The sequence below is a fragment of the Grampus griseus genome, assembly GCF_964374135.1.
Source record: "Grampus griseus genome assembly, chromosome: 1".
Classification (NCBI taxonomy): Eukaryota; Metazoa; Chordata; class Mammalia; order Artiodactyla; family Delphinidae; genus Grampus; species Grampus griseus.
The window spans coordinates 156,920,073-156,937,588 of record NC_139017.1 but is presented as its reverse complement, the minus strand read 5'-3'; the positions used below and the strand labels follow the sequence as shown (position 1 = coordinate 156,937,588).

General features: G+C 42.6%; 1 protein-coding gene across 1 annotated transcript in view; it reads right to left on the bottom strand.

The window, feature by feature from the left end:
* CSMD2 (CUB and Sushi multiple domains 2) overlaps positions 1–17,516 on the bottom strand; it is a gene marked incomplete at both ends in the record, with an annotated part of 666,759 nt that overhangs the window by 34,498 nt on the left and 614,745 nt on the right. The window contains 2 exon segments of the mRNA XM_082658204.1: positions 8,390–8,578; positions 11,615–11,788. Coding sequence (XP_082514330.1) covers positions 8,390–8,578; positions 11,615–11,788 — 363 coding nt within the window.

The window sequence follows — 17,516 nt, the reverse complement described above, 5'->3', positions numbered from 1 at the left end:
ACCACGTTGGGTGCAGATGAGCCAGCCCTGCTGGGACGGTTCATTTAATGTATCAACTTGACTAGGCCACAGGATGCCCAGATATTTGGTCCAACGTTATTCTGTGTGTATCTGTGAGGGTTTCTGAATGAGATTAACATTCGAATTGGTAGACTAGACTGAATAAAGCAGATTGCCCTCCCCAGTGTGGGTGGGCCTCATCCAATCACATGAAGGCCTGAATAGAACAAAAAGGTGGGGTAAGAGAGAATTCTCTCTGCCTGTCTTTGAGCTGGGACATCAATATTCTCCTGCCTTTGGACTCAGACTTGGACTGGAATTTATACCGTTGGCTCTACCTAGTTCTCAGGCCTTCAGACCCAGACTGGAACTCTGCCATCTGCTCTCCTGTGTCTCTAGCTTGTGCACTACAGATCTGGGGCCTTTTCGGCCTCCAAAACTGTATGAGCCAATTCCTTATTATCTATCTATCTATCTATATTTGTATCTCTATCTATATCTATAAGGAATTGGCTCATATAATTTTAATATATATTATATAGTATATTTAGAAGCAGATATATAGATGGCTTATGGTTTCTATAGGTACAGATATATAGGTAAAATCATCTATCTAAATCTGTATAGATATAGATCTTATTACATATCTATATATACTATATATTCTATCTATCTATAAAATATATGTAAAAAATATACATATATCCTATTGGTTCTTGATTCTGTTTCTCTGGAGAACCCAGATTAATATATCTGCTAAGCTTCACCTAAATTCCTGACCTTTAGAATTGTGAGAAAACAAAAAATAGATGCTATTTTAAGTTTTGAGATGGCTTACTACACAGCAATAGGTAACTAATACAGTGAGTTCCAAGGATTACACTATCTATTCCTCAAGACAACCCTTTGAGGTAGGCACTGTTTTAATCTCCACCTTCCTGATGAAGAAAATGAGGCATGGCGAGGCAGAGTAACTTCCGCAAGGTCACAGGCCTGTTCAGCAGTAGAATTAGTTGAAACCTGGCCGATTGACTCCAGAGGGCACACTCTCAAGCACTGTAACTGACTCCCTTCTGCAGTACTGCTTTAATACTGCTGATGAATTCTCTCATTCTGGAAGGAATGGAGTCCCCAGTTATAATTTAAATGATTCTATGAGTGTTTACTAGAAATTTCTGGACTTCCAGAAATTGTCCGATTTTAACTCTGAAATGATTTTTCAAAAAAATTCTTTTTTAATGGAAATGCAACATACATATAGAAAAACACAATAACCATAAAAACAGAGCTTAATGAATTGTCACAAAGTGAATACACTACCCAGATCAAGAAAAGCATATCAGCAGTGCCTCAGAAGCCCCTTCACGCCCTCTCTCTATCACTCTCTCTCGTCTTCCCTCCTCAAATTAAACTACTATCTTGACTTCATACACCATTAATTAGTTTGCCTGTTCTTGAATTTTACTTAAATGGAACCACATAGTATATATTCTTTTGTGTTGGCTTCTTTCACTCAACTTTATGTCTGTGACATTTGTCTACGCTGTATATAACAGTAGGTCATTATCATTGCTGTAATACCAGGGTCAGCAAACATTTTCTTTAATTACTGTCCAGACAGTAATTATTTTAGGTTTTGAGGCTACATACAGTCTGTGTTGCATATTCTTCTGTTTCTTTTTTTTTGTACAATATTTTAAAAGTATTAAAAATAAAAACTCTTCTAAGCTCAAGGGCCATACAGAAATAGGCCATAGGCTAGATTTAGCCCAGGAGCCAAAGTTTGCTGACTTCTGCTATATAGTTTACCATTTGTGTTAGTTATCTCTTCCTGTGTAACAAATTGCCCCAAAGCTTAGACAACAATAAATGCATTACTGATCATGGTTTCTGTGGGTCAGGAATTTGGGAGTAGCTGGGCAGGTGGCTCTGACTCAGACTCCCTCATAAGTTGCAGCCAGGATGTTGACTGTGGCTGCATTCATCTGAAGGCTTGACTGGCTTCCCCCAGAGTGGCTGATCCAAGAAAGCCAGGTGGAGGTGGGATAGCTCTTATAACCTAGCTTTGCAAGTCACATCACTCTACACAGACCAACCCTGGTACAATGTAGGAATATGCTGCATAAAGGTATGAATGGGTTGACTGTCACACCACTGTGGGAATACACCACCTTTATCATCCATTTCCTATTGATGGATGTTGGGGTTGTTTCTGGTTTTGGACTCATGAATAATGCTGAAAAGAACATTTCTGTTCATGTCTATTAGTGTACATATGTACACATTTATGTTGGTTACCCGTAATGATTTCTGTGACAGCAGCTGGTTGTTTTTTCTGATGTTCTTATTTGGCTTTAAAATGTTTCTTTGGGGAATTTGAGGGTAGTGTTCAATTATGGTAATATCTAATAATCTCTAAAAATGTATATGCAATGCCAGAAATTATTTTTTCATTACTGGCTTGATCTAGCTACTTGGGTGTCTGTAAAATTAACAACTACAGTATACTCTATTGTTTTATTCCCTTCCTGTGGTTTGTTCTTTTAAAGGAGGAAAAAGTCAACAATAATGATGCTTGTGACAAAAGAAAAATTAATGACAATACAATCTGCCTGCTATGGATAAGGAGAAACAAGAAAAGGACTTATGATAACAATAAAGAGAAACAACTTGCATTCATTGCATGTTTGCATAAAAATCTAGAAGGCGAAGAACAAAGACAAGGTGAATAGCTGTTGCTGCATTTCTCAATCTGTCGATATAAAAGATTAATGTTTTTAATGTTCATGCCCATGTCCAAATGGGATCTCTTTGGATCATTCCAGTTTCTGCAGTGGCTCTCTAGCTGCTAACTATGTATTAAGCTTAAATGTGTACATAAAAATCAGCAAGATAGGTATTTAGCACTCCTAATAGTAGCAGATTTTCTTGCATTACACAGGATACACATATAACAGGGGACTGAGAAAGTATAAAATTGTAATTAAGCAAAAAACAATAATATAGGGCTTCCCTGGTGGCGCAGTGGTTGAGAGTCCGCCTGCCGATGCAGGGGACGTGGGATCGTGCCCCGGTCTGGGAAGATCCCACATGCCGCGGAGCGGCTGGGCCCGTGAGCCATGGCCGCTGAGCCTGCGCTCCGAGGCCACAGCAGTGAGAGGCCCGCATACCATAAAAAAAAAAAAAAAAAAAGAACAATAATATAAATCAGCAATTCATGATTGGGTGCGGACTATGCTGAGTCCGATGGCAAAATGAAAAATCCCCGCACCCTGGTTCCTAAACCATAAGTATGAGAGTTGGACTAATGGCCAGTCACCTCCAGAGCTTCCACTGTTTTTTAAAGCACTTTAGCAGGGAAGCGGCATATAACATAGATACGGATCATGCATTTTCCTTGGTCCCTGCATGTCCACACTAATTAAAGCAGTTTGCCTTCACCTGGAAGGAACAGTTGATTGACATGGTTGACTGGGGGATATGTATAGTCATCTTCAATTTGTCACAATCTTATTCACAGGTAATTGGATCTTCTAGGAGTAGAAATGCAATTAGTCCACTAAAATAATATCATGATAACCATGAAACATCAGTGAAAATTATTTTACTGGGAGTCACCCGGGACCTAGAGACTTACAGCCAGTGGAAGCTCCTCAGGGCTGGTGTTTTTGAAATAGTCTCACCAAATCTCAGGGAAAACGTCTATGTTTTCCCCCTTCAAAAAGTGAATAGGCTAATTGGATTCTGATGCTAGTATATCCCTTTTATGGGAATCTTGCTGAAGTTCATATTTAGAGGAAGTAATAAACATTGCTGTCTTTGAATGGGGTCTGCTTTGGGAAAATCTACTCCAAAAAGAACTGGTCGGTCCTTTGGTTTCTGTGTCTCTAATAAAAACTAATGTGGTGGTGTCAGTGATTACTATAAGCAGAGTTTGGCACCATGTAAAACCCAAAGAGAAAAAGAAGTGACCGCTGGCTTTCTGTAGTAAAAAATACCAGCAATTGTTGAGCATTAGCCACTTTTTTTTTTTTTTGAGAGAGAGAGAGAATGCCTAGCCTGTTTTTAGGCATTGGCTTCTACCAGACTGAGAGCTTGGTTCCTGATTCCCACAGATTAAGATCAGTCAGACAAAAGATCATAATGTAAACATGATAAAACAATGAGAAACAAGTCACCAAGAGTGAGAAGCAGCAGAAATGACAGTAGCAGAACTAGACTTGGAAAGATGCTGATATTGGAAGTGTCAGATAAAGAATACACAGTAAGTATATTTAATATGTTAAATATAAAAAAGAACACATTTACATAGGAACAATACACTATGGAAATAATTAAGCAAATTTGAAAAACAAATATTGCCTTGATTTCTCAAATGCCAAATAAATAATTGGAAATAGGAACTCAATGAACAGTTAAACCTCAGCTTAACTAAAAAGATAATTATTGAATGGTAAAACATTCAATAGTTATCTAGCTAAGAAAAATAAATCTCCATAAATTTTAAAAGACTGAAATCATACAAAGTATGTTCTCCAACCAAAATGCAATGAAACTAGAAACCAATAACAGAAGGAAATTTGGAAAATCCACAAATATATGGAAATTAAACAACACTCTCCTAAATAATCAGTAGGTCAAAGAAGAAATCAGGGGAGTGATTAGAAAATACATGAGGTGAACAAAAACGAAAACATAGCATACCAAAACTCATGAGATACAGTGAAAGCAGTGCTCAGAGGGAAATTTATAACTGTAATTGCCTACATTAAAAAGAGGAAAGGTCTCAAACCAACAACCTAACCTTCCCCTCTAATAAACTAGGAAAAAGAAGAGCAAAGCAAATGGAAGAAAAGAAATAAAAAAGGTTAGAGCAGAGATAAATGAAATAGAAAAACAATAGAGAAAATAAACAAAATTAAAAGTTGGTCCTTTGAAGAGGTCAGAAAATTGACAAATGTTCTAGTCTGATGAGAGAAAGAGAGAGCCAGAGAGAGAGGGAGGGAGAGAGAGATAGATACGGGGGGAGAGAGAGGATTCAAATTCTAAAATCAGGAATGAAAGTGGAGACATTACTACCAACTGAGTTTACAGAAGTAAAAACTTCTGTAAGTTTTTACTTACAGAACATGAACAGTTGTATACCAATAAATTAGATAACCTAGATGAAATGGAAAAATTACTAGAAACACACAAACTACCAAAAGTGACTCAAGAAGAAATGAAATATCTGAAGAGAATTATAACAAATAAGTAGAAAAAATCAATAATCAAAAAATTTTAACAAAGAAAAGCCCAGGACCAGATGAATTCTGCCAAAATTTTAAAGAAGAAATAATACCAGTCTTTCTCAAACTATTCCTAAAAATAGAAGAAGAGGGACAATTGCCAACCCATTCTATGAGGCCAGCATTGTCCTGATACCAAAGCAAAAGATATCATAAAGAAAGAAAACTACAGACCAATATTCCTTATGAATGCAGTTGCAAAAATCCTCAACAAAATACTAGCAAACCAAATCCAGTAGCATATTAAAATGAATTTTACCGTGACCAAGAGTGATTTGTTCCAAGAACACAAGAGTTGTTCAACATATGAAAATCAATCAATGTAATACACCATATTAATAGAATGAGGAAAAAAAAGCCCCACATGATCATCTCAATAGACGCAGAAAAATCATTTGAAAAAATCCAATACCCTTTCGTGGTAAAAATGTTCAACAAACTAGGAGTAGAAGAGAACTTCCTCAATCTGATAAAGGGAATTTGCAAAAATCCCACAGCTAACATCATACTTAATGGTGAAAGACTGAAGACTTTACTCCAAAGACTAGAAACAAGACAAGAATGTCTGTTTTGCCACTTCTATTCAACATTGTACTGAAGGTTCTAGCTGGGCAATTATGTAAGAAAAAGAAATAAAAGGCATCAGGTTGGAAAGAAAGCAGTAAAATTATGTTTTTTCACAGATGACATGATATTGGATTATGATACGACATTGGATTAGGCAGTGGTTTCTTAAATATTCCTTCAAAAGCACAAGCAACAGAAGAGAAAATAGATAACTCAGACTTCATTAAAATTCAATACTTTCATGCATCAAAAGACATCATCCAGAATTATCTTTGGGAGAAAAGTTTGCAAATTATATGCCTGACAGAGGTGTAATTTTCAGAATATATAAAGAACAGTTAAATCAAAAGATATTAAGACAAACAACCCAATTAAAAAATGCACAAAGAACTTGAATAGACATTTCTCTAAAGAAGAGAATGGCCGTGCAAATGGCCAATAAGCACATAAAAAGATGTTCAACATCATTAGTCATTAGGGACATGCAAATCAAAACCACAATGAGATACCACTTCACACCTGCTAGAATGGCTGTAATAAAAAAGATGGACAATAACAAGTGTACATGAGGCTATGGAGAAACTGGAACCTTCATACAGTGCCCATGGGAATGTAAAATGGTGCAACCACTTTAGAAAAGAGTGAACCTTAAAAAATTAAACACAGAGTTACCATATGACCCAGCAATTCCATCCTAGGTATATATTCAAGAGAACTGACAATATATGGTCACACAAAAACTTGTACATAAGTGTTCACAGCAGCATTGCTCATAATATCCAAAAAGTGGAAACAACCCAGATGTCCATCAGCTGATGAATGGATGAACAAAATGCAGTGTATCCATACAATGGAATAATATTTGGCCATAAAAAGGAATGAAGTAAACGATACATGCTACAACATGGATGAACTTTGAAAACCTTATGCTAAGTGGAAGAAGTCAGACACAAAAGGCCACACACATAATTTCACTTATATGAAATGTCCAGAATAGGCAAAGTCACAGATGGAAAGTATGGTTACCGGGGGATAGAGTGGTGGTGGGCAACGGGAAGTGACTGCTAAAGGGTGTCCTCCTGGGGTGACGAAAACGCTCTGGAATTAGATAGTGGTGATGGTTGTATAATTTTGTGAATATATTAAAATCACCGAATTATATACTCTAAAAGTGAATTTTCTGGTATGTGAATTATATTTCTCTACAAAAAAAAAGGAAGAAAAATGGAAGTGGATTAAATTCTCTTAAGGAAATGATTATAGATAATATTGATGTAATGATATATTAATTATATCAATATTAACATCAGATAAAATAAGCTTTGGGGCAAAAAATGAACATAGATAGGGTCACTTGATTATGATAAAAGCCTCATTTTACCAGAAGATACAGCAATTTGAAACCACCATGCACTCTGAATCTCAGCTGTCACCACTGTACTCAGGTGACTGTCCATTTCCAACCCCAGATGACTTGTCAGTCATAAATGGGGCTGGATGGCCAGGTTGGGGTCCTCAAGCAAGCGAAATATGGGCAGGTGAGTAGCTGTACCAGACTCCTATCATACCTAGAGGCACAAGGGCATAACGAGATGGAGTCATCCAGACTGGGGGGCCTACAAAATATGTATGACCCACCACAGATAAGAGGACTACTGAATGGTACCAGCTCAATGCCCATCAGTCCCTCGGGATTGCATCTTCACCTCTACTACTGGGAAGAGAGGGGAGAGAGTAACCCACAGGGTTTATCATTAGCGACAAGAGATCAGGAGCCCAGGGAACGGATTTTCTCTTCAGGATGTGTGAGGCTAGCCACCAGGTGTCAGGGTTCTGAGTGCCTCCCCCATCCTTTTTTTCCCCGCATGGTGTCCCCATATTTTTTCCTAATTACAGTTAAAGTAGTTATTGTTTATTGAGTAGCTACTATATACCAGACATATTGTACTAGGCACTTTTAATGGATGTTCTCACTTAATCCTCTAATAACCCTATGGAAGAGGCATTAGCATCATTGTTACAGATGAAGAAATGGAGGATCTGAGAGGTTAATGGACTTCTTTCAAACCACACAGCATGTTTAGTGGCAGAGCCAGAATTCAAATCCAGGTCGGTCTGCCTCCAGGGTCCGTGGCATTTCTGCTTCAGTCTTTCAAGAGAAAGAGGTTCATGTGTTGTCTTTCTGGAAAAGCAAGGAGGGTGTAACATGGGAGACAGTGTCCCGCTATGCAGCCGGGACCCCTGAAGGAAGGGACCCCTGGAGGCTGAAGAGGTTGGTGGCAGCACTAGAGAGGAAAGAGAAAAAGCCTGTAGCCAGGAACAGAGAAAGCGTGAGAATTGGTGTGGCAACTAACCCAACCGGGCCCAAGATGCTCTGTGACATCCGTAGAGCAGACACAGTGACTGTCATCGTGAACACACACACACACACACACACACACACACACACACACACAGAGGAGGGCTGTTCTTTGATATGGACCATCCTGTCAGAAGGCACGGGTGATCATTGTGAGTAGATAACATCAACTTACAGAGACATTGGGGGCGGGGACGGTCCCATGTGCCATCTCCCTGGCAGCTGAGCACCGGGGTGCCCAGGAGGTAGAAGCCGTGGTTGCACTGGTAAGACACGGTGGTGCCGTAGCTGAACGTGTGCGGGCCGCTGGCGTGGATTTGACGAACGCTGTTTTCCTGGTGCCCAGGATCTGTACAGTTGATGACTGCAATGGAACGGGATGATTAGATGTAGAGACCTGGACGTGAGGATTTTCCTACGCTTTTAAATGAGAATTCCGAAGTCCAAACAGGCACGTATTTCCAGTACAGCAAAATTTCCAGACCAAGACAGGCTACACAAAGGAGATCCTGCTGGGAAGGTGAGCTTGTCCTGAGGCTGCTGTACTTCTCCCCTCACCTTGGTCACCTGCTTAAGGGATTCATTCTTCCATGTCCAGCTAGACATCACCTCCCTGCAGAAGCCCTCCCACCTCCTCCCAGACTGGTTAACCTCTCCCTCCTCAGTGCTCCCGGTACAAACCTGGATCGCTCCATTGTGACTTGTTTGAATACAAGAATCCCTTGAGGGCAGGGATGCCTCCTCTCTGTGAGCAGATCCCTGATACAATGTCTCCCTCAGCAAAGCTGTGGAAGCGGGGTGGGCTCTTCTGGAAACTGTTTTAACCACGTTTATGAGTATTTCAGGGGGAGATTAATCCTGGGGGATAAATTTGACTTTTAAATCCTGAAGTGTTTCCAAAGCAGCTTAACTCAAAATCGAGTGAGATTTGAGAATAATGACCATATTATTCATAACCCATGATGTGTACTTTAAAAAAAAAGTAAATAATTTATTTATTTTTGGCTGCATTGGGTCTTCGTTGCTGCGCGCGGGCTTTCTCTAGTTGCGGTGAGCGGGGGCTTCTCTTGCTGCGGAGCACAGGCTCCAGGCGCGTGGGCTTCAGTAGTTGTGGCTCACGGGCTCTAGAGTGCAGGCTCAGTAGTTGTGGCTCACGGGTCCTGCTGCTCTGCGGCATGTGGGATCCTCCCGGATCAGGGCTCAAACCCGTGTCTCCTGCATTGGCAGGCAGACTCCTAACCGCTGTGCCACCAGGGAAGCCCGATGATCTGTACTTTTGCTTTCAAAACACTTTCACATCCATCATTTTACCTGAATCTCATATGCATCATAAGGGGGCAGGGCCAGTACTTAAAATCTTTGATAAGCTTTTCAGGTGTGAGCTGTTTTAACTTCTGATGAACCTCTCTGAGGCTCAGAGCGGTTGGAGTCACAAAACAGGTAAGTAGCCTTTATTCATTCATGTTGTTTATCGTGATATACTGAGTGCCAAGCATTGTGCTGGGCAGTGAGGATATGACAGAACTTACAGTCTGGAGTAGGGTTTCTCTACCTTGGTACGAAGGATATCTTGGGTTGATAATTATTTATTGAGGGGGCAGCCCTGTGCATTGTAGGATGTTTAACAGCATCCCTGGCCTCTGTCCACTAGATGCCGATAGAAACCCTCCAGTTGTGACAACCAAAAATGTCTTCCGACATCTGTCCCCTGTGGGGACAGGGGAGCAGATAAAATCATCCCCAATTGAGAACTACTGGTCTAGAGAGAAAGGGACAAATGAACAATCATCCTGTTTGATAAGTGCTCTGATAGGGACAGCAGAGAATGTTCCGCAAGCACAAAGCAGAGCATCTAGCCCCGTGCAGGGGGTGGAGCAGGAAAGGCTTCCCAGAAGGAGGCTCTTGATGACTGGGTAGAAATCACCCAGACAAAGAGAGGGTGGGAGGGGACAGAGAAGAATGCATTGGAGGAAACTGTGTCTGGTGCCCCGGGGGGTTTATGGGCACAGGGCACTGTGTGAGGACTCCGGAAGAGGTTCAGTGTGGCTGGGACCCGATGCAGAGCTGAGGCTGGGGGTGGACGAAGTGGAGAAGAGTGGGCTGGACAGGAGGCTGGGCCAGGTCTGTGGGCCCCGTTAAACCAGCAGAGGAGACTTTTATTATCTTAAGGGCAGTGGGAAGTCTCTGAAGGTGTTTTAAACATGGAGTGACTTGATCAGATTTGCATTTTAGGCAGGTCACTCTGTCAGAGTAGAGAATAGGCCGGTGGGGAGAAGGAGCAGAGGCCATCATTTCTAAGGATTTTACCCCAGCCGTCTGTTTCCAAGATCGGCCCTTGAGTACAGCACCCTGGGAAGGGGCTGGGACCGGGGGAGCTGAAGTTACAGGACAGGACCTTGTGTTGCGGAGACAGAGCACAGTTCTTGAGGAGAAGGGGGCATGGGATAACAACACCCCAAAGCATCAGTTCTCAGCTCCTTCCTGCCTGGATAGGTGATGGAAGGAAGGTCAACTCAAGGTCATGACAATTTGCCCTGTGTTCCCTAGAACCTTGTCTCACTCAAAATGGCACCTTGAAATGTTGAGAGGAATGTTATTTTAAGGTTAGCTGTGAATGTATCTTTAATGATTTTAAAACATCATTTGAAAAATTTGGTTCTTTAATATCAGTTACAAATGACTTGTGACACGCTGCACAGCCAATCGCCGTGCACCCCCAAACACCGCGAGGAGGAGCTGTCATCTGAGGGAGTCTCAGTCCTCACACCTTACAGCTGTGAAGACTTGATCAACCTCCAGACCAGGGCTGGCCTCGCTCACAGTTCACTCTGTCTGACTCTCCTGAACCTCGGCTAGCCTGCCAGGCCACTCTTGGGTGGAGGCAGACAGCTCCACTGCCCTTCATTGCTGTGAGCAGCCTTTAAAAGTTTTAGAAGCTATTTCCTAAAAAGACCGAATGGGGCTGGAATATCCTCTACGCAGAGTCTGCCTCCTGAGTCCGTGGTTTCATTTCTTCCCTCCTCCTTCATCCCAACCCCTAGACTGCTGGCTTTTTAGTTTTCATTTGAACCCTTGTGGTTGTTTTTCTTTCATCAAGAATGGGGCTCGATATGATAATGGTGAATTATTGGGTCTACGAAATGTAAACAGAAGATGGTTTTCCATTTCTAGTTTGAAAGATGAACGTCCTTTGCTTTCTTTACATAACCAGTGAAGAAATTTGACGTGGCTGTATCTAGGGGTTGAGAAAGCCCCCATTTATGGTTCTTTTCTGTCCCAAGTCTTCCCCATTTGGTCAAAGTAGCACCACAATGGAATCCACTGGCTTCCGCTTGTGGGTCACAGACCAGAGATGGCAGAGGTACTGGGGGTGGGGGAGGGGAGAAGAAGGGTGACTCACTTCGGCAGGTGGGCAGCACGTCGCTCCACTGCCCACTGGCCAGGCACTGGGACCGAGCAGCCCCCTCAGCCACATACCCAGGGTTGCAAACAAACTTGACCACATCGTTGAGGTTGAACTGGTTGCCCTGGGTGAGGCCGTTCATTGGGTTGCCTGGGTGTCCACAGGTAATCGCTGTAATCAGAACAGAAGAGAGGTAAGCCCTCCTGTTATTCCATATCCCCCAAAGTCCATCCTCTCCTCACCTGGCGTTTCTCATACCCATCAGTGAAGTTCAGCGTTAGGTCTAACTTTAGTCTCTTTTGCTGCAAAATTCTGCTTCCCTGAAATCAGCATGTGGACATTCCCTTTTCTTTGAAGGCATGTCCACCGCTTGGACAACACGAGAGAAGTCATTCTTGGACTTCCACAGGGTGTTAGGTTCACAGCGTCGTTCTCTGTCCCTCCCGCCTCGTTTCCTCTCCCTTATCCCCTGGCTCCCCAACTCCACTCTTCTTCGCCAGATACACTGGTGACTACCCCTCATGTCATGCAGACCCAGCCTAGTTCCTGGGCCAATCTGGATGGAGCCAGAGTCAATACTAACCATGCCTGCGTGGAGGGACTGGTCACTCTGACAGACCAGTGGGAACCAGAGCTCTTAGTGGGGGCACAACCCTTCCCCCACTCCTTCCACGTGAAGGGAGTTCAATTCATGTAATTCCTGGCCTTCTTCTCTGCTCTCTTCCTTACTCTGCCCCGGGTAACGTGGAGCGGCCCATCGTGCAATTTGGGAAGAATAAAGGCTCAGCCCTGCCTTTCTCCTCTTGGGACCCAGCGGCCCGTGGGCAGCGCTGCTCTGCCCCACTCCTCCAGAGACAGGCTCTCCCCAGCAACGGAGCGATGCCCGCCCCAGTGCAGTGCTGCCTCTGACTGTGTGTGAACCCACCCCGTTCTGGGGTTTATTGAGCAGATTCCACTCGGCTCTCACATTAAGCTATGGGTTCCAACTTAGTCTTTATCAGGAATAAAAGTGATATTTTGTCTTCCACCTATGACTCTGTTTCCTTCTGTAATTTGTTCAACCCTGGGCAGGGAAGGAAGAGTGTTCTGGTGCTTGTAGGGTTCAGGCTTTCCCCGCTTCCTCCCAGCAGTGGAGTTCACTCCACCCAGTGGCGCTGGTCTCTTCGAGTTTTCTTGAACCAGCAAGTTCCTGCCCCAGAGCCTATGTACTTGCTTCCCTCTTGGCTGGAACATCCCTTGGTTTCTGCACTCATATCCTCCGGTGCCCCCTCAGATGTCACTAGCAGAGAGGCCTTCCCTTACGACCAGATAAACAACCTCCCCAGTACTGCCCAGCCCCCTAGCCCAGCTCTGCTTTTCTCCATAGCAGTTGGCACACTCTGCATGTACTTCTTCATGTGTTCATTGCCTGTCTCCCGCTACCTGAATGGAAGCTCCTTGGGACAGGGACTCTGTTTCGCTCCCTGCTGTATCTTTCGGGTATGTATCAGTGCCTGACACACAGGAAGAGCTTGATAAATATTTGCTGAGTGAATGAACAAATGAGTGAGCCATGAATGGATGGATGTCTGACTTCTGCTCTGCTCCCTCATCCCTAGTTCTGTTGAGTGCCTGCCTGGTACCTAGTCTCTTTGGGTTGAACTCCCACTTGATGGCTTTGAGGCCTCTCCCTTGGTTCTGGATTTTTAGCTGTGAGCGGTTGAGGAGCCATGAGGAATGCTTTCTTATCCCAACACTTGGATTTATGAGGACCCCACCCCAGACCCAAATGGTATGGACGGAGGCCGGGGAACAAGGCCAAGTAGCACCCGCTTTTGGCTGTGGCCACGTCTGCTGTCTTTCTGGGCCCGTTCTCTTATGGAAATCCCAACAGTAGCCTCCCTGACTCTAGCAGAGAGAGCTGGGCAGAGGCATGCTGTTACAACGGACTACAGGTGTTCAAGACTGCCCGGTGTGGCGGGACGAGAATGCACTAGGAGGCCAGCAGCCCAGGGTTTATAGTTCAGCTCTGTCTTTTCCTTCCTTTGGACAACTCACTCTACACCTCAGCTCCTATATCTGTAAAGTAAGCATTTCAATATGCATTAACAGGGTTGCTTTAAAAACAGATGCATGCATTTGCTCTTCATTAAATGTTTACCGCGCACTAAGTGCGAGACACTCTGCTACATACTGATGACATGCAAGGAGCTCAGGGGGCTCACTTCTCAGCCTAGTAGGAGAGCAGGCAGGGATGCAGGCCGTCACAACACCACGGCTGGTGCCGAGACAGGCCGGTGCCCAGGAGGGGCACCTATCCTCTGCTAGGGAGGGAGTGGTTAAGGAGGGTCCACAGAGGGCATGGCGTACCCTATGAGCTGGGTCTCAAGGCTGAGCAGGACTTTGCCAGGTTAGTGAAGTGGTGGGGGAATGGAGGTAAGCTTCGTAGGGTCTGTGAATCCCCTGAAATTATTTGCAAAATATTGGGTGTTTGCGATCAGCTTGGGAGAGGATCCATTTTCTCACCAGACTCACAAAGGGTCATGACCCCAAAGGCTAAAATAAGCACTTGTATAGAGTGAGAGAAGAGGGCTGAGGAGTAAAACCTTTGGGAGGAGTACCAGCTTCTGGGCTGCAGATTGACCGAAATGCCCGCAAAGGACACGGAGGTGGTCAGCAAAGCAGTAAGTCAAGCTCACAGGAGGTGGGAATGTCACAGAACCACGGGGAGAGTTCAAGACTCGTCAGATGGCCCAGAGGGCTCTGTTTCTCTGGAGAGCCCTGACGAATACAGGCGCAAAGGGAGAAGGAGAACACACCACTGGGAAGGAAAAGAGGAGTTCTGCCGGACTGGGGCTTAACTGGACGTCGACCACATGCACCACTGGACCCAGATTTCCTGAGGGCCGAGACTACAGCACATTCAATTCATCTTTACCCACAACACCTAACACAGCACCTGGCACGAAGTAGGTACTAAGGAAAGGTTTCTTGAATTCGGTCTCACAGGCTGAGGGAAATTAATAGAAATGGAAGGTCCACAGTTCAGAGGAGAGAATAAAAACAGACTAAGCTTACTAGGAAGGCAGAAGGGAAGGAGGTCCAGAGACCCATGGAGGGATTAGCCTTGGGCCTCCTTCTAGATAGGAGGGAAGTGACAAGGACAGACGTGCGAGCCAGGGAAGCAGGAAGTGGAAGGGGTTATTACTCGATGGCTTCTATTTTCTCTGCACAGTAGAAAGTGAGATTACATGATTAGCTAACAATTATTGGGGTCTATATGCATTATTTCATTTAATCCTGACAACCCCCTGAGGTAGGCACCATCGTTATCCTCATAGGAAAAGAGAGTTTCAGAGGAGTCGGGGGACTTGTTCAAGAGGCACAGTTTCTAAGTGGCTTGTCTGAGTTCTAAACCTAGCTTCTCTGCTTTCAGGACATCTTCACTATTTGCTATTTGCTGACAAACAGAACACGGGTGTTCAGAAAGGAGGTGAAATTGTGAATCAGCTGTGAAATTGTGCAGAATGGACAAGGGAGCTGACTGAGGAAATGTAGATGGGTGGCTGGAAAGTTCTGAGAGTCTGGTAGATATCATAAACCTTGAGTCCATAGGTGATGGCAGCTAACACAGTACCTGCCACAGAGCAATCACTTGTTCTATTCCTCTTGCCGTCCTACTCCAGATACTTCCTAAAACTCTGTGCTCCAGGAGAGAATGGAGCTTGGTACAAGAGATCCTGGATTCTGTGATGTGACAGGGCGGTGGCATCACCGCCACCACCACACTATCATCACAACAGCAACAGCAGCTTCTGACCGTTTCACATTATTGACTAATCCTCGCAATAGTCTCTGGGGTACCTGCTTTTCATAGATGAGGAAAGAGACCTAGTGAGATAAGCTAACTTGCCTAAAGCCACATGCTACGTAGTGGTAGGTCTGGAACTTGAACCCAGGCAATCTAGGTCCAGGGTCCAAGTGTCCAAATGCTTTATTATACTGCCTTTCAGTAAGGACCAGGTGCAAAATTAAGTATCTTGGGTTCGGCAGACATCCTCCATTTTTTCAGACTCCAACATTCCCTATTATTGGTAACCCAAATCTTTTCACACATATTCTGTGTCAATTTCTTAAAGGCATTTGAATTTGCATTTCCTGGATTAAACCAGGAAACATGTTTTGTTTAGACACATCTAGAAGGCTGACTGAATATAGATAGGTCTTCCTTTCTGTAAACCTTCCTTTCTGTAAAGCATTTCTTAATACTTAAGAAACTATCAAGACTAGTTTTCATGCATTGCTTGTTAAGGCTCATTATTTCATTGTTCCATCTCATATATGAAAAACCAAATGAAAGAGAATTAAAAACAAAAACCTGCCTTACAAAAATTAAGAACAAAACCTGCACTCTATATAAAGGCTCACTTTATGGAACTTTAGAAAGTGAAAAATTTTCCAAATTACTTCCAGGCAACTGAGAATAAACAGTGGCCATCTAAATTCCCAAAATGCAGACTAACAAGAAGAAGAAATAAAACTGTAGAAAGTCCAGGCCTGCAGCATAACTAGAAGACAGACAATGCTGTAAACTTTTAAGTTACGTGTAAGTAGAAAAATAAACACTAAACCCAGGGAGAACTATTTCTCATGCTTCTGTCGCAAGCCTTTGTAGAGAGCAAGGCTGTATGGAGAGGAGAGGAGAGGAGGGGAGCAGGGGAATATTGATCTAAAGTCACTGCTAGAAAGAGAAAGTCTATCTTAAATGTGAACATATTGAAAAAGGATCCTGGTATGTCAATGCACTGATTACAGGAAAGGGACATACAAGTTAATAACCTTTCCTAAATATCAAATGAAAAAAGAAAAAAAGCAAAGCAAAAAAAGCAAAGAGAACACATCATACAGAGAAAGAAAGAAATATGTGTATTATATTTTACACATAATAATTAAACATGACAGAATTAAAACCAAACATATAAGTTATAACAATATATGTGAATGAATTTGACTAACCTATTAAAAGAAAAAGATCTTCAAACTGGCTCAGAAGGCAAGGCCCAACTCTATGATGTATATAACAGACACATCTAATTTAAGTGATTCAGAAAGTCTAAAATAAAGGGTGGTTAAAGGTATACCAGGCAAATGGGCAAAGGATGAGAGCAGCGGGCATAAGCCTAATAGTATTAGACACAGTACAATTCAAACTAGAAAATACTAAAAGTGATAATGAAGATTTTTTTAAAGGCTAAAACCACAATTTGCAATGTAGGTATAATAGTTATGAATATCTATTACCAAATAAAGCAATTACTGTTACATAACAGAAACTACGGGAAATGTAAGAAAAAATAGAAGAACACTGATGAAAGAAAACTTTGAAACACAAATTTCAGAACAAAACGGGTCAGGTGGACAAAAATAGAAGTGAGCATACAGAAGACATAAACAACAAAATCAATAAGGCACGTCTTACGATTATACATAGAACTTAACACACTAATACACTTTCTTCTCAAATGCACATGGAACATTCATAACAACTGATCAAATATTAGGCCACCAAGGAAGCCTCAGTAAATTCCATGAAGTAGAAATATTATATACAGTGCAATCAATTAGAAATGAATATCAATGTAAAAATCCAAAAGGTCCTTCCATCTGGAAATAAAAACCACACACTCTCTTATTAAAAAAAACTTCTAGGCAAAAGGGGGAATTAATATCAAAATTACAGAATTTCTGAGAAATAATAAAACCCTAATTTTTATAATCTGTGGGGTATGATTAGAGCAGTGATCAGAAGAAATTTTATAGCTTTAAACACTTACATCCATAATAATCAATAAACACGAAAGACTGAAAATAAATGAACTAAATTCCTAATTCAAAAGCAAGAAAATGATCAAAGAAGTTA